The sequence below is a fragment of the Sciurus carolinensis genome, chromosome 1 (genome assembly GCF_902686445.1).
Source record: "Sciurus carolinensis chromosome 1, mSciCar1.2, whole genome shotgun sequence".
In the NCBI taxonomy this organism is placed as follows: domain Eukaryota; kingdom Metazoa; phylum Chordata; class Mammalia; order Rodentia; family Sciuridae; genus Sciurus; species Sciurus carolinensis.
Genome location: NC_062213.1, coordinates 163,876,545 through 163,898,165, shown reverse-complemented (window position 1 = coordinate 163,898,165; position 21,621 = coordinate 163,876,545). Strand labels below are relative to the sequence as shown.

The window sequence follows — 21,621 nt, the reverse complement described above, 5'->3', positions numbered from 1 at the left end:
CATTTGCCTATCTTTAACAATTATGCAACAGGCTAATCCTGCTAATGAGAGAATCCAGATCTCCCCAAGGATGTTGAGACAGCTGTGCATCCTTGGGCAAGTTAGTTAACTTCTCTGGGCCTCCATTTCTTCAACCGCAAAACAGAGTTTATGATTTTCATGTCACAGACTGGTTGTGAGGATTAAATAAATGAAACGCCTGCCACATAGTAGATATTTAATTGCTGTCTATCCATCTGTCCTATTAATTTATGTTTGGAAAAATATGAGATCAGATGCAGGTATGGCATCCTCAGTGCAGAAATATGGCTATTACTGATATTATAATTGTAGAGGGTTCTCCCAGAGATATCTATTTCAGACAGGTGGATCTTAATCATGTGTGTACAAAAAGTGGAAAGTCCAGCAAACTACACATATTTCTCAGGCTCCAGATATTTAGCAATATATAGGAGAACCTCCATGTAACTAACATTTCCTACATTTTTTCTGGTTGCTTGCATCTGAGCTGATATACCAGCCTTGTTTCAGTCTTGCAAAACAGATTGGTCTGACCTCAGAAGTTCTAAGAGCCACTCAGAAAGCCCAGGAATTCTGCAACTGTATCTTGGTTTGGTTTTTTGCATCTATCTAAAAATAAAATCTCTTTGCTAAACTGATATTGGTTCCTTAACCATGTGGATATTGTTTTTCAAAAGGTTTAAAGGACAGCGACCTTTAGTGTCTGGGCCACTTTTAAGGTGTTTGGCTAATCAATAGCCAGGTTATTAGTTAATCCCGTTTGAATGGGAATTGAGAGAGCTCTGTTAGTTTTGCAGATGGGATAGATGTCACGGGTCCCAGCCTGTAGACATCTTTTACTCCAACTCCCTGTTCCTTGGAGTTAATGTAAGCTGGTGGCTTCTGGATGAGATGTTTGCTATTGCTTTCCTCCTCTTGTATTTGATGACTTGGCAGCCAGGGGTCACCGCACAGAAGGCGAACCAGTAAGTGGGCCCAATATCTCTGCAAAATAGGTGTCAGCAGCTGGGGAACAAGACACTCTGGAGTTTGCAACAGGCTGTGTGAGGCTGGAGTGGAATCTCTTTTCCTGTCATTACTAATCCAGTGCAGAAGGATGGGACAGAGCAAAGGCTCCTATGTGAGTCACAGCTCTCGTCCTCAGGAACTGGGTGATCCAGAGCAAACCACTTAATCTCTTTGATCCTTAGTCTCCCTATCTGTAAAATGAGAATAATAATGCCTCTTTTATTAGTGTTAATGCAGTGAAATAAATTCCTGCATTTTAAAATGTACTCAGTCTATAGTAAGCACTTGATAAATGGAGGTCTCTTAAGAGATGTCAGATGGTTAACTTCTTAACTATAAGAGAATCACAACTTCCCTCAGTATTGGGAAGGATAAAATTAGATAATGTATGCAATATTATTTTGGGGAATGTCAAGAGACTGTAGAGATGCTCAGTCATATCATTCTGAAAATGAATTTACCTTTTGCTGTGGGGTAACGGGCAGAGGTGATCTTTCTATGTGCACATTACCTGTGTTCTATTTCCTGGAGATTTCCAACCTGGCTTCGTGTTGTTTATATCTTAACATCAAAAACTTTGCAGTGCATACACAACCCTTTATTTCACCTTTGGGATAGCTTTTAAGCAGTCCCTGACTCCCAAACGTTGAAGATTTTAAATAGAGCTATTTTATTCAAATTCTTATTAAATAATTCAATTTTGAATCATTATTGCTTTTAAATGTGAGAACAAGAGGGATTTCCTTTAAGTAACAGTTCAGAAGGGGGGGGAAGCATTTTTATAAGCAGTTAATTTGTAACTTGTATTTAAAGCAAATATAATTTTGAAAAATCAGAAAATTCATCTCTAATAATTAGAAGATAAAGGCAAGAGAACTGTGGAAAAAGAAATCTCTGCTGAGATACTCTTAATTATAAAAGCTTATCGTTGTAATCCTTTTTGAAAATGAGCAAAGAGTCTTGATGTTTGATGAACTTATCAAACAAGACAGACCAGTGAAGAGGCAAATTTTAAGTCAAGGCAAAAGAGAACCAATTAAATACTTCACAAAGTGCTGAAGGAGGAAATCATTCAGTTTTTGTGTCTAATGCCAGTGTGTCTGACATTGGTTTTGAAAATGGAAAACTTCCTGGTTATAGCTTTACTAGGCTCGGATTTGGGCACTGGCATTTACTAACTGTATGATCTCAGGCAAGTTATTGAACTTTTTTGATTTCCTCGCTTGTAAAATGGGAGGAAAGTCAGAGCAAGAATTAAAAGCATGAAAAGTACTTAGAACAATGCGTCTTACTTAGTAAGCTGTTTAGAAAGCTGTAGCCAGTGGTGCTGTGTGATTGTGATTGTTGCTTGCTGGTATTTCCATTCTCTTGGCTGGCTGACAATAGTCAGACAGAAGAAATTTATAATGTGCCAATTGGCATGGGTGTTCCAGATAAGTTAGGGATTTCAAATCTATTTATTATTGATTATTTTTAGCAATAGCACTCTTCCCCCCCAAAAATAAAATCTCACATGAATCCTAACATTGAAAAGAGGACAAATATATTTATATTTTTAATGTGCACATTTTAATAAGCTCATGTTTAACATCTGCTTACTATAATGTTTGAATAGAAATACAGTTTCGAGAACAATTTTTTTTTAATAAAAATAAATCCAGGGCTTCACACATGCTAGGCAAGCATTCTCCCACCGAACTACAACTCCAGCCTTTAATTTTATTTAGTGAGACAGGGTCACTAAATTGTCCAGGCCTCATTCAATCCTGGCCTTGCAATCCTCCTGCCTCAGTCTCTTGAGTAGCTGGGATTACGAACATCTGCTACCACACCTGGTGAGGAAAAGTTTTTAAAGCAATGGTGATTAAAGGAAGTTATAGCCGTTAGCTGCAAAATTGACAGATCTCTATTATATTTTTACACTTTGAAATTTTTAAAATTTGCAATTCTTTTAATTTACTGAAATGTGTTTTGTGACTAAGAATGTGATATTAGTGAATATGCCACATACATTAGAAAATATGTGTTCTCTAGTTATTTAGTGTATATAGTTCTAAATCAATTAAGTCATTTAGGTCGGTAATGTTACTCAACTTTTCTTATTGTTCTATCAATTACTGAGTTTGCAATATACAGTTATACTTGTAAATTTATTTCTCTTTTAGTTCTATCAATTTTTGCCTCATAAAATTTTGCCTCATATATTAAAACACACATCTCTATAAATTAATAGAATTGCAAATTTAAAAACTTCTAAGCAACACACACATCCAGGTTGTTAAGTCTTCTTGATGATTTGCCCCTTTATCATTATGAAAGGCTGTCATTGTCTCTGAAAATCATCCTTGTTCTGCAGTTTGTCTATTATTAATATAGTTTCTCTTGCTTTCTTATTAATTGTGTTTACATGGCAAATCTTTATCTAATATTTTGTTTTCACTTATATGACCATATTTAAAGTATGCTTTATATAGACATACAAAGATAAGACTTGCTTAATCTAGTCTAGCAATCTCTGCTTCTTTAATTGACAGTAATTCGACCATTTACGTTGAATATAATGATTGACAAGCTTGACCTTGAAGTTGTCATCTTACTATTTGTTTTCTATTTGTCCCATCTCTTCTTTGATTCTATTTTCTCTCTTTCTGGGTCACACTTTAGATTTAATATTTTTCTAACTCTTAAATGACATATTAACCATTCTACTTTAATTTTTATTCTACTTTAATTTTGCTTTTACTTTGGATTTATAACTTACATCTCTAATTGATCACAGCCTAAATTCAAATAATACCATAACACCTCCAATATTTTTATTCTACCAGAATAAATTCTTTTGACATTTATTGTAGTGCACATCTTTTGGCAACAAATTCTTTTGTTGTTCTGAAAAAGTCCTTATTTTTCCTGTGTTTTGAAAGATATCCTTGCTTAAAATAAAAGTCAAAGTGAATAGTTTCTTACCCTCCCATATCCACATTACTTTAAATACATCACTCCATTATCTTTGGCACTGCATAATCTCAGAAGAATTCTGCTTTGTTTTTTTTTTGTGTATTGTGGTTTTTTCTTTTATTTATTTTAATATTTTTTCTTTATTATCAATTTTTAGCAGTTTTACTTACAATGTATCTTGGTATGGTTCTGTGGGTTCATAGTTTTCATTAAAATTGCAATTTAAAAAATTTAAAAAAATTGTTCTAATCAGTTATACATGAGAGTAGAATGCATCTACACATTTTGATAAAACATACATAAATGGAGTATAATTTCTCATTTTCTGATTGTATATTGTAGGATCACATTGGTCAGACAGTCATGTGTGTATATGAGTTAATAATGTCTGTTTCACTCTACTATCCTTACCTAATCGAAAGTAACATTATTCTTCTCTAGTGCTCCCCCCCTTTATTGTGAATTAGCATACGCATATCAGAGAAAACATTCAACCTTTGGTTTTTGGGCGTTTGGTTTATTTCACTTAGCATGAGTTTCTCTAACCTATAAAGTGAAGTTTTCATTTCTGATATTAAAATTCCTAGCTTCAAACATTTCACTAGGGGTTTTTTCAAATCTTCTACTTCCCTCCTCCTCATGCTCACAATTATCCTTAAGTAATCTAGGTTTGGTTTTAACATTTAAAAAATTCTTGTTTGCTGAATTAATTATTTATATTTCATAGGTCTTTGGAATTCAGCAGGACTAGCATGTAACTGAATTCACTTATGTTACAGAGAAAGAAACTGAGCCCTAGAGAGAGAAAGGAGATTTCAATAACATGACTACTTGGCTAGCACTTTAGGAAGAGTGGCCAACTTCATCATCATTATATCTCCTAAGATCATTGTTCTTATTATATTCCCAACTGATGGGCAGAGAAGAACAAAGCAATTAGATGTGTCGAGTCATGCAGCTACTTAAAAGGCACAGCCAGGCTTTCCAAGTCCCAGATAAGTGTTATCACTGATATGACCTCAGTCCCACCAACTAACCAATAATAATAATAATAATAAAATTGATGCTTCACAAATAAGCATGTGTGTTGATAAGACAGTGGGTCCTGAATTTGGAGTTAAGATACCCAAATATTTTTTGCAACATTTTTCTATCCAACATTTCCACCAATGAAAACCAGAATTCTTTAGGGGATTAGAAGAAATGTGAATGAGGACCCTAAATAGAACAAGAATCTAAGCACCACCTATAGGTTTTTGCTTTTTAAAAAATTGGTCATATAAGCAGTAGACCCTAAAGAAGTCTCAATTATGCTCCTCTTTATTTTAAGGCTTTTATGGGCATCAGAGTGTGTTTTCCAAAGTACCCTGGGTCAGGGCCACGTGGATGCTTTCAGTGGTTATCCAGATGACTGGAAATTACTATGCGTCCAGGCAACAGGAATTTTTAATTAACATAAACAACTGGAGTACTGGCTGTGAGTCAAAAGTCAGTGATGGAGATATGGACACTTCTCTTCAAGGTGACTAATCCTTAGCTATACACCCAGGGGCGTCAGGTGTGGGCTATGGAGTGTATGGGATTAAGTCCTAACGTCACAGAACTTGGATCAGTTACTTAAACTCTGCAAACTTCAACTTTTCCATCTATAAAATGGTGATAATACATATTTCATAGAGTTCTTATCAGTAATTAGGAAAGTTCACATGAGTACTTAGCATAAAGCCTGTTCTATAGTATATTATCAGAAAAATGTTTTTGTTATTTTATTTCCTTTTTGTCAGAAATTCTTCACAGTACATTTTGGAATGATAGGAAAATTGATAGGCTTTGGAGTCAAACAGTCTTGTTTGAATCCTGGCTTTGCCACTTACTACCCATCTAGCTTTAAGCAAGACATTTAATCTCATGAATCTGCTTTACTCATCTACAGAATGGGTATAATAAGGACTGCCTCACAGGGTGATTATGGAATTTTAATGAGATAATATATTCATGAGAAAATTTGCTTATTCATTTCCCACTACATGCCAGATGCTGTGCTCGGTGCTAGGTGCAATGGTGAGAAAGAAAGATATGATATCTGTGCCAGGTGTCGTGGTGCACACCTGTAATCCCAGCGGCTTGGGACGTTGAGGCAAGAGGATCACAAGTTCAAAGCCAGCTTCAGCAAAAGCAAGGCACTAAGCAACTCAGTGAGACCCTGTCTCTAAATAAAATACAAAATAGGGCTGTGGATGTGGCTCAGTGGTTGAGTGCCCCTGAGTTCAATCCTTGGTACCCCCAAACAAAAAAGATATGATATCTGCCTTCTTAAGCTATCAGTCTAAAGGTAGGAATAAAGGGTATGAAGCTCTACATTCTGATTAGCATTATGTATGTAGGAAATGGCACTATGCAAATACTGCAGGTGAGCCTGGAGTGTGTATGGAAGTAAATGTTTATATGGAATTCTCTATGTCTCTGGCTCACAGAAGGCACTGTTTGCCTTCACTTATGTAAAACATTCATTTAACAATATTCTAGGTCTGTTAGGTGCTAGGTAGTGAACTAAATAGGTAATATCCTGACATTCATGGAATTCAGCATAGTGATACAGTCAGTAAACATGTCAACAAAAAACTCACTAAAAGTGGTGGAAAAGACTATGAAGGAAACAAATGGGCCCTTTGATAGAGAAAATAGAGTGAAGAGGTTGGTTAGGGGTGTCCTCTTGGGGAAGGGGCATTTACACTGAGAGGTAAAAATGGCAGAGAGAAGCCAAGCCGTGACAGGAAGGGAGAGTGGGGAGATCAGCATGTGCTCTGGCCCTGTGACGGGCAGTGTTTGTGGTGCATGTGGGCATGAACACAAAGAATCACTGCTCCAGAGGATGTCAAAAAGGTGGGCAGCAGGTGGATCCCAGAGGGCCTCGGGCATCACCAGGGGGGGTCAGAATTTTAGCTTGTGTGTAGGAAAAAACAAAACACCAACAATCTCTGGATGACTTAGAAAGGAGGGACATCACCTAATTTCTCATTTAAAATAACCAGGTCATCTCCTGATTGCTGGGCAAAGAATAGGTTAAAATAAAATGGAAGGTCTTGGCCCACAGAAAGCCACAGAATGATCTGGGTAAGAGATTAGGGTGCCTTGGATAAGTATGAAGATAGGTAGAAGGGAAGAAATTTAAGGCACATTTTGATGGCAAGATTGACAGAAATTTCCAAAGAATGGGATGTGAGAGGAAGGGAGAGAAAGAAATTAACATTAAAGACCTCTGTTAAGTATCTGCCTTGAACACAGGCACGTCATGGCGGTTCTATTAATGATGTTGGTGAAATTGAGAGAGGAGATGATTGAAGGAGAAAACGAAGAGTTCAGACAGGGAATCTTTTAAGTTTTTTATGCTGGAAAGGCAACTGGTAGAGATGTAAAATGGGTAAACAAAGCAGATCACAGAGCAGTAGCCCAGGGTGAAAGCCTCTGTGTAGGAGGCATTAACACAGATGGCAAATGAAACGATGGAGTGGATCTTACCTCCTCATGGTGAGAAAAAACAAGAGAGAAAAGAAGAAAGGCAAACTCTGTCCTAAGGAATTCCAGTTTTTAGAGAAATCAGAGAGAACTAGTTCTAGAGGTAGGAAGAGAGCAAGGAAGTTTGGTGCTGAAAAGGTCCAAGAGAGGGAGGTTTTCATGAAGAAAATAGTAGCTAGCAGAGGGGAGATAAGATGAAGCCAGAAAACGCTCCACGTGGCTTAGCAACATGGAGGATACTGAAGATTGAGTATTTTCAGTCAAATTTAAAATAGGCCCATTTCACAATGCAATTCCCATGTAAGTGAATGGACTTGGCTCAAAGTTATTTATTAGTGACAATTGGCCTTGAATATATGTAGAGCCACTTTATTAGGAAGAACCCCTGGCAATAATCAGGAGGCTTTCTGACCTTGTAGTTTGGGAGTGGTAGCAAATTAATTATATTGTTTTCTGAATTGCTGAGGTGGCCACATTATGGGGTCAAGCATTTGACTTGCAGGTTGCATGATTCAGGCCTTTTGCCCAATATGACAGCTTACTTTAAAAAGTAGACAAGGAGTGTCTCACTAGTTCATAGGGTACATTATTGATAAGGATTGAGAGGCTTGATGAGCATTTATGCAATTGTTAAGATTAGAGAGAAGAAACTAACATGTGCTAGACTTTTGCTAAGGCTTCACATACATGATCTCATTCTATATTCAAAAGTCTCCCAAGCTATTAGCTCTGCTTCTTAGCTCTTAGAAAACTGAAGTTCAGTGAGAGGCAGAAACTGGATTTGAATTCATATTTGGTAGACTACAAACCTCTTTCTGTTACATCAGTGTTTCTTGTACTGTGTTACCTAATCTTACCGATGTTGCATGAAAAAAGAAATGACCTGTGTTCAAAAAACTTGGAAAATTCTGGGTTAAGCAAAATAAAATGAAGAACTTCTAAGGGCCTTTAAAGTATTATTAGGCACTTAAAATTTCCATGAATAGTGTATTGTGGGCAGCTTATCCAAATGAATTTGACCATGGAACTTTTCTTCACTTCCTCCCCACCTATGTGCATATTTCAAGAATTAGTTCTCCACAAAATACACATTGAGAAGTTTTGTAATAGCACTGTATTGACTTGTGCTCCATCCACAGATGAAACAACTAAGTTAAATTGTTCAACTTGTTTACATAGCTTGGCAAATTAGAAAAAATTTAAAGGCTAATATCAATTGCTTCCAAATCCTACTGCTCCATGTTAAATGTCTCACTAATTGAGTAGATTCTTGCTAGCTGAGAGATGCTTTAAAAATATCTGCCAAGATTTTCTAGGTCACAGAATCATTAACGGCTCCTTAAGGGTATTATTAGTCCATTTTATGTTGCTATAACAGAAAATACCTGGGGTCGGATACTTTATAAAGTAGAGATGTTTGCTTGACTCATAATTCTGGAGGTTCAGGAGCATATTTACTAGGCTCTGGTGAGGGTCAGGAGGTTATACTGCAGTATGGCAGATGGCAACATGGTGGGAACACGTGGGGAAGAGAACACATGGCGATATAGGAAGCCAGAGGCTGAGGAGTCACTAGGCTCACTCTTTCTATAGCAAACCATTCTCAAAGGAATTAACTCACTTCTACCAGCTCAGCTCACTCTGAGAGATGGCCTTAATCCCTTCGTGAGCGTGGTGTCTCCAGATGTAATTATCTTCCATAGGCCCTACCTCTGGAAGATTCTGCCACCTTGAAACTACCACACTGGAGACCAAGCTTCTGACCCATGAGCTGTAGAGTCACAGTATGAAGTAATGAAAAGTGATACAATACCTTTGGAAAGTCATTTGGCAATGTGTCATAAGTTTTAAAATCTGTCATCCCAACCTCCAGGACTTATCTTCAGTAAATAATTTAGAATCCAACAAAACTGGGGGCTTAAAAATCTAATTGTTTAACATTTGGGAAGTGGAACAATGTGTAGCCACTGTAAGTAGCTTACATTTCTGCTCTACTATTAAATGGAAAAAATCAGGATATAAAATGTTGTTCTCAATATGCCTCAACTATATTATAAAAATAAAGAGGGGGAGAAAATACAACAAATGGTGGTAGGATTTGAAGTAATTTTTTCTTTTGCAATCATTGTTGTGTTTTCTTTAATGAAAATGCATTAAATGATAATTCATAATCATCAAAAAATTAACTATATTGAAAATTCATTGGAAATGATAGGAGAAATTCATTGGAATGAGAAGGCTAAAAGTTGGAGCCCCGTAATAATCAGAGGTCCTGGTGCACCTTCTGTGTTCTGGCCTCAGCAATAGCCTCAGTCTAGACATCATGTCACCAAACTTTTAAACCTACAGCAGCACAGCTCTGCTCTGTCCAGGCTTTTGCTTCCATCCATTAACACTGTTTCCTTCCATGTCGACATCATAATGCAGTCTCCGTGGGCTTGCAATGACATTATCTTGACAATTCTGTAGTGAGATGCAGAACTAATTGTTGGAGTCCTTTTCTGTTCCCAAATCTTCACCCTATACCTTCATCTTAGAATCTTCTCTCTCTCCATGTTTCTGCAATTTATATTTTCATTATTAGCACAACCTATTATAAAAATGATGGGTAGACCAAGCGTTGAGTCATTTGAACTTCTAGATTATTTGATTAGATTCTAACCAGGAGTCAGATTCAAATAAACTCTCAATTCTGTCACTGCCTATTTCCCAGAAACTGGTTTTAGTTTTTCCCTCCCCTCCTCCCCTTCTTCTTGCCTTTCCTTCTATTTTTTTTTTTCCTTTCCTAAATATTTACTGAGTACCTTCTAGTCTGCCTGTAGTGAATGATGGGACTTCAGTAACAAATACACAGATGGCACCTGCATCCCTAAGTCTTAGAATTGGCGAAAGAGGCAGGAATTATACCAATATTGCAAGTGTGATAATTAATTTTTGAGAAGATGTGTAGAAATGGACCAAATCATATGAAGGGAGGTATCTAATAGTCTGGGTAATGGGAAATGTTTCACTAAGGAATGTACAGTTTTGGTGAGACTGAAAGATACTTAGGAGTTAACCAGGTGAAGGAGTAGATAGTTGGATTCGCTGAGGATTGGGCTATACATAGTTATAATGGAGGAAACATACCTAGTTAATATTTTAAAGTGACAGACTATGGAATACAAACTGCTTATAAAGGAAAATGAAGATAGAAAAGGTCTTGGTGACAAACAGAGAGCTTTGGTGTCAAGATGATGGAGGTCCAGTGAGGTCCAAGGAAAGTGAAGAGGGACTCCTTGAGCAGATAAAAAAAGGAGAAGCAGCCAAGTAACTGTTCATAGGTGACTCACGGATTAGTGATTTGGAGGGGGAAATGTTTCAGAGAGTAGGAGGCCCAGAATGTGACCATGGAAGATTCTAGAGTGAAGAGAAGATCATTAGCCATAAGGAAAAGGAGGCACCAAGAGGGCAGAGTGTTGTAAGGCTCGATACAGGGAGGATGAGTGGAGGGATGACAGGAATCCAGGTGGAGAGGAGGTCTGGGAAATTTCTGAAGTTTTCTTTGAAGAGATGATAGGGCTATTTTATATTCTGACATTGGTTTTTGGATTAGAGTTTCTCTGAGTGTGTTCTGCACAGCCCAGTGCAAATATAAACACAAGGAATACACACACACACACACACACACACACACACACACAGGGCCTATCACTTAAAAAAAGGAACATTGCTTGTCACCAACAAAAAATAAGCCTTCATGTGGAAATCAACACAACACAGTCACTACCATGAACTTGCTGGGATCACTAGTGATATTAACAAGTTTGATTTTTTCCTATTGTATAGCAGAATGTGCTAATGTTTATATGGTTTGCATACTTACTGATCTACCATTTTCCAAATTTCCAATGCCTGATGTTTAAAAACATTATGTATGGGTACAAGAGCCATTCAGTGTACCTAGACCAACAGATTTTAATACAAGAGAAATCAGAAAGAGTTCTCTGACAAGTTTTCAGATTCTACACTGCACCTAACATACAAGAAATCACCACTTGTCAAGTTTTGGTGTAATAACAAAGGAGAATATCTACAATCATCTGAAAAGACTGTAAAACAGTCCTCCCTTCTTCAACTACATAGCTGTGTAGGGCTGGTTGTTTTTTTAATACATAGCTACAGATCCAATAAAGAAGCCTCATTAAAGAGATTTGTAAAAATGTAAAACAATGATACTCATCTAATTATTCTTCTTGAGAATATAACTTTCTAAAATCATTTATGGTCACATGCAATGGGTTTTTATAATTTTAAATACATTAACAGCTATTTTAAAATACCTGTTTTTATTTTGAATTCTGTGAATAATCATAGATCCAGCTCACTGAAAGCTCTCTGGGGATTTTAATAATCTGAGACCAAAATTGTGAGGACCAGGGTAAAGATGAACATGATTTTCCTGACGATCCACGGCTGTCTGCCTAGGGGTTGAGCCCAGGGTCATCTTCAGCATGCGTAGCAGCTTCTTGCATAAGCGGCATGATTCGAAGCATTTTTCTCTATGCTAGGGAGATAATTGTGCTATTGATCCCAACCAGGCTGCCCAGCTCCCAGGGTGGTGGCAATTCTGATGGTAAGGGATGACATTCCACCTTTGTCCAGTGAGCTGACCAGCGCCAGCAGCAATGCTGCTGGGGAAGAGGCTCGGGCTTAGAGCCAGGCAAGCTGCGTCCTGTCTGCCTGGCCCTGAGTGACCTGGGCAAGCTTTTTAATTTGTGAGGAGGCAGCATGGGGCAAGAGAAGATCCCAGCCTTCTAGGCAGACGATTTCTACCTTGTGTCTATGTCAGCCCAGGCAAGGTCCTTACTTCCTTCTGATGACTGATTTGTAAAATTAGAAACCAGCATATGAGGAGTGGGAAGTGGACTTTGCCATCAAAATTAAAACAAACAAACAAAAAACAGTTCAAATGTTGCCAGTCACCCCTGGGCTGTGACTGCAGGGATTACTTAGCTTTTAGGAACCTCAGGATTTTTTTTTTTTTTTTTTTTTCAGTACTGGGGATCGAACTCAGGGCCTTGTGCTTGCGAGGCAAGCACTCTACCAGCTGAGCCATCTCCCCAGCCCGAACCTCAGGTTTTATATTGAAATGGGGCTAATAATATTTATCTCCCAGGACTGTCACAGAGATTAAATGAGACAGTTCATGTAGTGTCCTAGCATGTATTATTAAAAGCAAAACCTTTAGTAAACACATCATAAGCATCTTAACATACTTTCAACAACTCAATTAGGTAACATTATTTTTAACGTAATTTTACAGATGGGAAGCTATAGCTCAGAGATGTTAAGTAACGTGTTCAAGTTTTCAAAGCCCATAAGTGATTAAGATTCGAACTCAGTTCTCTGATCCCATGTTCTAACTCTTGGGGTCAAGAGTTGCTGCTGGGGAAGAGGCTCAGCCTTAGAGCCAGGCAAGCTGCGTCCTGTCTGCCTGGCCCTGAGTGACCTGGGCAAGCTTTTTAATTTGTGAGGAGGCAGCATGGGGCAAGAGAAGATCCCAGTCTTATTGAATTTGGTATTCTGACTCTTCAAAAAAAATTAGTTTTCCTGGGTACTCATCTCTCTAAAATGATAATAATTTGACCCACCTGTGATCAATATGGTATTAAAGGAACAATTTATATAAACCTTCCAGTACCCCATCTGCATACAGTGGCAGCACATTAAATGTTTGTTCATTTCTTAGGAGCCATGTTTTACTGGTAGGAAAATGTGCACACATTTTTCCTTTGCTTAAACTTGGCATCTTGACGTTGACGCAGGGCCTTTCCTCTCTCTAGGAGAGTAAGTCGGGCAGTGACCCCCACAGCAGTTGCCTGCCAGCTGAGTAACTGGTCTGAGTGGACAGAATGCTTTCCATGCCAGGACAAAAAGGTAAGCCATCTACAGCCAGTCTGGGGCACTTCCGGGTTCATCTGTGCACTAGAATTCAAGTGGAGGTCAGCGGTTGGGGGTACGAGTCTGGGGCTCTGAGGAAAAACTGGTATTTGGAGAAAACAGGCATTTGGACTCCTAGGCACCTAGATGGTGAAACTCGTTTCTGCCTCTCCCAGTTTTGTTTGTAAGGCATTATTGGGTGAAGCTGCAAAAGATGTATGTGTTGTAACTCGAAGGTGAACAAATGACCACTTGGAACTGGACACATGTATTCCTCACAGTCTCCCTGGGTCCTGACCAGTTATTTCCCTCTAATGAGGTTTAACTGGGGGGACTGATGATGGCTCGGTCACAAAATTCCAAAGTGCCCATGGGCAGCAGAGTAACAAGGGCAAAGGCACCCGTGGGAACCAGAGATAAGCAGGGGATGCTATAGAGGGCATTCTTGAGGGCTCTATTTTTATGGGTTGAAAAGACCAATAGGCCCAAGGAACAGAAGTATGCCTATCTTGCCTGCCTAAATGATTTTGAATGGCCAAAATGGTCCCAAACATTGTTATACAAAGGGAAGGGAGGCATTAGGTACCCTCTGTTCTGGCAGGAGGAGTATTAAAATTCTCACTTTGGGCTGGGTACAGTGGTGCATACCTGTAATTCCAGTGACTTGGGAGGCTGAGGCAGGAGGATCACAAATTTGAGGCCAGCTTCAGCAGCTTAGTGGGACTCTGTCTCAAAATAAAAAGGGCCAAAGGAAGACCACCCCTATTTAAAGTATGTGTTCTGCAAAATTTTCACTCTGTCCTGACATCCCATGTTAGTTTCCCAAGCCTGCTATAACAAATTGCCACAGACTTGCTGACTTAACAGAAATGGATTCTCTCACAATTCTGGAGGCCAGGAGTCTGGAATCCAGCCTCAGCAGAATCATGCTACCTTTGAAGTCTCTGGAGACAGTCTTGTCTCTTCCTCCACCAGCTTCTGGGGTCCATCAACATCTTTCATCTCTGCCTCCCTGGTCTCATTGCCTCCTCCTCTTCCAGTGTCTTCTCTGCAAATTCCCTCTGCCTTCCTATTGTACAAGCACTGTGATGGTGTTTAGGGCCACCCAGAAAACCTAAGGGAATCATATTTACATGCGCTAGAAATAAGGACTTGGGATCTTTGTGGGGCCATTATTCAACCTATTATGGCTCCTCCATGCTGGTCTTTATGACATGTTTCAATTTAGATAGCAGATTGAATTACTTCCTTAGTGACTCAGAAAGACATATGTGTCTTTAAAGTAATCCTGGAGATAATTAAATTATGTTTGTTATTTAAGTAAAAGACCACCTTAGTTTCTTTTTATTAATATGTTTCTTCCTCTCAAAATTATCCAAACAAAGATGTGCATTTCTGGAAAGAAACAGAATCTACTACCTTGTAAAGAAAATTATGTCTTAATGACACCAACCATAGGCAATAGCACACGGCAGTCCCTGAGGGGGTATTGGCACCAACCTTCCTGTAGCACTGCATCTTCGTTATTTAATAGCAACCTTGAAACCAGGGACAGATGGAAATGAACTTTGAGGCTTACAAGCCTCAAGCGTAGGAACCACTGGAAGAATGATAATGACATTCATATTTGTCCCTTATTAAATACTTTCTATGGATCAGGCACAGTACTGATATTTCGAGTCAACTGAATTATCTACTTTGATGTTCACAGCCAACTGGAGATGATAGACCTCATCATCTGCTTTGTGTAGGTCATCCATGAAGAAATGGCAGAGCCTAGATTTAAACCTTGGTCAGTCTGACTCCAGAAACCCTGGGAGGTTGACCTCTCCACTCTACTGCTTCCTGAACTATACTGGAGAGTCATAAGTGACATTACCAGTCACCTAATCTGATTCCTTCTGCTGTGGCCCAACAGCAAGTTCCAGAATGATGATGATGTTGAAAGCTGTTATGACTGAGTGTACACCAGGAACCAGGGAAAGTGCTGGTTTCTTTACCTGTATCATCACTAACCTCAGCAACACTCTCAGATATATCTCATTTTACAAACGAGAAAAATGAGGGTCAGAGACATTGCCCAGTGGACTCCACAATGCCCATAGAGTCCAGTGGCAGAACTGGAACTTGAACCCAGCTTAAAATGGAATTTGTGATAATACCTAAACTCATGAACTTGTGAAGATTAAATGAGATAACAAATGTAAAGTGCTTGGCCAATAGTAAGTGCTAAATAAACAGTGGTTTCCATCACCACTGTCGTCACGGTGGCTACTAGACTGGTTAGAAATCAGATGCACTTTTTTGAGAGAGAGAAAGAGCTGGCTCTATGTTTGTGTGTGGATCCGTCCTTTATTTGCATGTTGAGGGACAAGAAAGTTAGTAGAAAATGGAACCATCCTGATAATCCAAAATGATCATTAATTATTATCTCTTTCCACAGTTTACCAACCACTTCCCACTGTTATTAATCCAAAGGCAGGAAAGGCAGGTGGACAGGTTTGATCTCCACCTCTCCTACTTCCTTGGACTCTTTGCCAAAGAGCGGCTAAGTAGACTGGGGTGGGCATGCTGTGGTTTAGATGTGGTTTGAATGTACCCCAAGCTTCGTGCGTTGTATTGTGAAGTATTAAGAGGGTGGCAACTTCATTCGACTTTGGTGTTGAGAGGTGGGACCCTTGGGCAATGACTAGATTAGATAAGGTCATTTGACTGGAGCCCCCATGATTGAATTCTGGTGACTTTGAAAGAAGGAGAAACTAGTCAGACACAGACACACACATGCATGTGGGCTCCCTGCCTCTCATTGTGTGATGCTCTGCACCACCTGAGACTCTGCCAGGACAAAGGCCAGGTGTGACCCCTGCACCTTGTACCTCTAGAACCATGAGCCAAATTAAACCCCCTTTCTTCATAACTTACTGAGTCTGTGTGGTATTGTGTTATCAGCAACAGATAAGAGACTGACATAGGCAAGAAGAAAGGTGAGCTGTACTCTCCACAACTCATCCACTGGAATTGTCTAGAAAAGACTTCATGGATAATGTAGGCAATGTGGAAACTGCCTCTGTTTACTAAGCACCAGTGATAATTTGGGCACAGGGTTGGGTGCTTCCTCACACACTCTGTCCCTTAGATATCATAGTCTTTAAGGTGAGGTGTCATGACTCCCATCTTATATATGAGAAAGTGGGAGCTCAGAAAAAGCAAGTGACTTGCTCGTGGTCAGCAGGTAGGCAAATCTGGGATCTGAACCCAAGTCCATCTAATTCTCATGCCTGGGCTCTTCCAGCTGTAGGACACAAGTGAAAGAATCATGAGTCATTATAATGAGGAAGGTCATGGAGTTCAACCAACTCATTTTATAGGTTTGGAAACTGGGGCACACAGGACCAAGCACTGATACTTGAAACAGAAAGAAATAGAGTCAAGAATTCACAGTTCAGATCTTACTTTCTTAATTACATATTAGCAATCTTGAAGGATGGACCTGTGGGCTGAGACAAACTCAGAAGCCGAGAAAACATAGGACTGTAATTACCTTACCTGACATGGAGGATACTCTCCATTCAGCATCTTTTCTATTATTTTACATTTTATCTCCTCAACTAGACTCTAAACTTCTGGAAGCATATTTCCCTGAATGTCCTAAGGTTCAGTTTTCTCCTTCTATACCACTACCTGACCCCAAGCACAGCATAGAAAAGCATTCTGAAACCCTAGAGCCCCAAGATTGGTGAGCATTTAATCCTTCCCTTCCTTCCATCAACAAGTATTTGGGCCTTTGCAGTCTAGGCTAGATGCAGGAACTCAGATGAAGTCTTCAGAGCTCTCTTGGTCCCTCTGGCTCTTGGATGGGCTCTTTCTACTAGCCATGGTGTTCACTTGATGCCCACAATTCTCTTTAGCTCCAATAAAAAGAAGCTATTTTTTCAAAAAACAAAATACCCAGAGAGGATTGAAGCAAGTATTTGAAACAGGCAGAAGTGTTTCTCTGGGTCTGGTCTGGTTAATACTCATGCATCCTGTGACTGAAGGGGTAAGATCATCCCCATCTGATCTATATGCAATATATCCAGGGACAGCAGGGATGCAAGACCAGAAGAAATACTATGAAGGAAAAGCGAAAATCTCTGCTAAAAGTGTACCTAACCATAGGTCAAGTGCTAATCATAGGAATCTGAATAAGACAAGGACTTTCCTTCACTGGTCCCACCCACTTATGCAAATTGCTCAGACTGATGGGAGAGACATACAAATAAGCAGATGCTGCATTGCAACCTTATAGGACAACTGCCAGGAGGGAGGGAAGCACCTGGACCTGCAGAATACGTCGGTGAGTTAGGGAAGGCCTTCCAGGAGAGGTAAACCACGAATCCTGAAAGAGGACTATTTATCAACTATTTGAAGGAGGGAAAAGAGGTCCTTTGTAGCAAGTAGGAGGATCAGTGAAATATCTTTGTCTCAGTCTTGCATTTGCTGCTCGGAGCACATGTCCGATATTCCAGCTGGGGATCGTGCCACCTCTGGTTGAGCACTGCTGCTGATGTACTTCATTCCTCAGAAGACAGCTTTGCAGGCAGGTCTCAATCATTCGACGGTTCTTCCTTATGTTGAGCTGAGCCTGCCTGCACAAATCTTGGTTGATTGATTGACAACAATGTGTCTGGTTCAAAATTTGATTTAGTACCGATACCGGAGACTCTTGCAGCCAGACAAGTTTGGGGGAACCATATGCAGTGGTGATGTCTGGGATCAAGCCAGCTGTTACACTCCCACACCTTGTCTGAGACAAGCACAGTGTGGACAGGATTTCCAGTGCGTGGAGACAGGTGAGTAGCACTGGAGCTGGGGGGGATAGCTGTGCCTGTCAAATAGAACACGCAAAACACTTCCCTGGGGAACTTGTTAAAATACAGGCTCCTAGCCCCTTCCTTAAAGGTTGCCATTCTGCAGATTTGGAATGGGGCCCAGGAATTTGCATTTTAGGTCAAGCCAGCAGCGCAAATAATTTTGATTCAAGTTTGTAGAAACACTGGTTGATTTATTTAGAAAAGGTACAATTCATTCATTCATCCACTCATTGAACAAGTATTTACTGGGTACATATTTTGTGCCAGGCAATGAAATACCTGCTGTTAATATAGACATGATAAAAATAACGGACCTGAGTTTGAGGTATTCCTAGTCTGTTTGGGAGGGAGACCTCCAAGGAGTCAAGCACATTATAATGTGATATCTGTATGGTCATCTGGGACTCTGTAGTAGGAGGTGTCCAAATCTCTTTGGGGAGTCAGGGTAGGCTTCAAATGGTATTTGAGCTGAGGCTTAGAAACCGAAATAGAAGTTTCTAGAACAAAGAATGTGCAAAAAAACAGGGATTCAGGGACTCTCAATTGTTTTAGAATACTTGCATATGAGAGCTTTAGAAAGAGAGATAGGTGATGGGCCACTGAGGAAACCTAGGCACAGATAGGTAACCGGAAGCCAGACTGTAGTGTGTGGAGCGGGAGGAGTGGATAGCCACTGCAGATACAGAGCAAGGGGATGATAAGGCCAGACTGGCATGTTAGAAAGATTCCCTGGGGGTTGCAATGTGAAGGCTTAGTTGGAGAGGGAGACACAGCAGACCTGAGCTGGGGGACAGAGGTGGGAGCTAGCAATGGGGAAGGAGGGCAGAGGCAGCGCAGACAGAGAGAATGGAGCAGACAGGAGGGCCACTTCACAGGTGGAAACGGCTTGGTGACTACAGATGTGAGTAATGGGTAATGGGGTCTCAGGAGCACCAACAGCCTTCCCTCTCTCAGGTCGCTGCCTGAAACGCCACCTTGTGTGTAATGGAGACAGGGACTGCCTTGATGGCTCTGACGAGGACAACTGTGAAGATGTCAGGGCCCCTGGAGATGACTGCAGCCAGTATGAACCGATTCCAGGATCAGAAAGGGCAGCCCTGGGGTGAGTGCCTGCCTCTGGCCATTCGGGAGCAGGGAACGATTTCTCTCCCATCATGAGCATTAGTTTGGAGGAAGAAGGGGCCTTTGGAGGGTTCCTCTGGAGTGCAGCCTGTGAGTGGTTCTCACTGTCCTCTGCAGTGGCCTGTGTCTGTACATGACGATGCCCTTCCTTTGTCTCTTCTCAAGGACCCTCCTTTCCTCCCACTCTCCCACTCTGCTGTCCCTCACTCCACACCAATTCCACTTCCAAAGCCCACTCAGGAAGCCACATCTTCCATGAAGCCTTCCCCAGGGCAAGTGGCCTTTCTGATAACCCTGTTCACAATCTGCTCTGCTCTGCAGTTGCTGTGTAAAAAGCTAATAGAGTGATACGGAGCAAATAAAATGGGCTTTGGGGTGAGACACAGAGGGGCTTGGACCCTCCACTTTGTCATTGCTGGCTTCAACTCCCAGGTGACAAGGTCTTCATCTGTTGAAATTAAATCAACCTTGATTCTAATTTCTCTCCATGCACCTTATGTTCAGATTTAGTTTCTTGAAAGAATCCCACTCCCTTGAAACTTTAATTTGAATCTTAATTTGGTTCCTTTTTTTCTGAAATGTCCTTCTCCCTATTCCCAACCTGTCTAATTTCTTATCTGGTGTAATGGACTAATTTATGCCCCAACTCCACAATTCTATGTGGAAGCCATTAGCCTCCCAAGTGACTGTATTTGGAGCAGGGACTTTAGGGAGGTGGTTAAGGTTATATGAGGCCATCAGTAGGGCCCTGACCCAAGAGAACTGGTGACCATATGCAAAACCAGAGCCAAGAGCTGTGTGAGGAGAGAGAAGGCAGCTGTCCCCAAGCCAGGAAGTGGCCTTCACCAGAAGCCCAAAATGAGGGCACCTTGGTTCTGCACTTCCAGTCTCCAGAACTGTGGGAAAATAAAATTCTGTTGTTTAAGCCACACTTCTGTGCTATTTGGTTAAGACATATCTATTGTACCAGCAGTCTTCACAGTGTCCCTGCCCGCTCTTGACCCTGCCTAGGGTTGGCTAAGTCCCCTCCTATTGCTCCCAAGGCTGGACATCCTACTATCTCAGCACATACCCAGCAGGGCTGGGAATGTCTGTTGGGGTGTCCATCTGCCCAGGCCGAGGGCTTTTAGTCTTCTATGCTTCCCCAGGTCCCAGCTCAGAGCCTATCTCATGGTGATGTTCTGTATTGCCAGCTCCCTGCTACTCGGTCTTTTCCCAGGGTCTTTCCCCCTAACTTGAATATAAGCTCTGAGGGCAGAGGCTGCATGTGACTTATCCTGCACCTCCTCAGCCCCGTGTCAGAGCCTGTCCTCTAGAAACCTCTCATTGAGTACTGGCTGCATTGAAACATGTCACTGTGACCAGCCAGTTCCTTACAGATAAGGAAATGGGGGAAAGTAGTGATCTTCACAAGGGACCCAGCCATGCTGCAATCCACCCGTGGAATAGTATGAGTTCTGTGACAGGCAGCTGTCACTTATAAGGGTTTCTTTGCTCGGAGATGACAACCCACATACTAGATGGTACTGAAGGCTTCAAGTGCTTGTAGCACCCAAGTATGAAAAGATGAGCAAATTCTGTCTTCTTCAGACCAGTTATATTAGTTTGCTAGGTTGCCATTATAAAATACCCCAGGCTGAGTGGCTTAAACAACAGAAATGCATTTCTTATGCTTCTGGCAACCAGAAGCCTGAGATCGAGATCAAGATGTCAGCAGGGTTGATTTCTCCCAAGGCCTCTCTCCTGGGCTCACTGATGGCCACCCCTCCCTTGTCTTTACCCTGACTTCCCTCTGTATGTGTCTGTGTCCTGATTTCATCTTCTTATCAGGACACCACTTACACTGACTTCATTTTAACTTAATTACCTCTTTAAAGGCTCTGTCTCTAAATACAGTCACATTCTGAGGTTTTGGGGTTAACACTTTAACCTATGAATATTGGGAGATAAATTCAGCCCATAAAGCAATCAGAGGGAATTCTTATTGATTTTCAAAATGACCATGAAGTGAACAAAGTAGAATATGAAATATCAAGGCACTTAACTGAAAAATGTCCCCCAATCCTTTTTTTTGGTACGGAGATTGAATCCAGGGATGGTCTACCACTGAGCTACATCCCCAGTCCTTTTTAGTTTTTAGTTTGAGGCAGAGTCCCACTATATTGCTTAGGATCTTGCTAAATTGCTGAGGCTGTCCTTGAACTTGTGATCCTTCTGCCTC

At 40.6% G+C, this 21,621-nt stretch overlaps 1 protein-coding gene across 2 annotated transcripts in view; it reads left to right on the top strand.

Annotated features, from left to right (window-relative positions):
• Nucleotides 1-822: 822 nt before the first annotated feature.
• C8a (complement C8 alpha chain) overlaps nt 823-21,621 on the top strand; it is a 60,570-nt gene continuing 39,771 nt past the window's right edge. For both annotated transcript variants that reach the window (XM_047528322.1, XM_047528312.1), the window contains exons 1-4: nt 823-986; nt 13,329-13,422; nt 18,113-18,257; nt 19,233-19,380. In XM_047528322.1, coding sequence (XP_047384278.1) covers nt 913-986; nt 13,329-13,422; nt 18,113-18,257; nt 19,233-19,380 — 461 coding nt within the window. In that variant the 5' untranslated portion in view covers nt 823-912. The remainder of the gene's footprint in view (nt 987-13,328; nt 13,423-18,112; nt 18,258-19,232; nt 19,381-21,621) is intronic.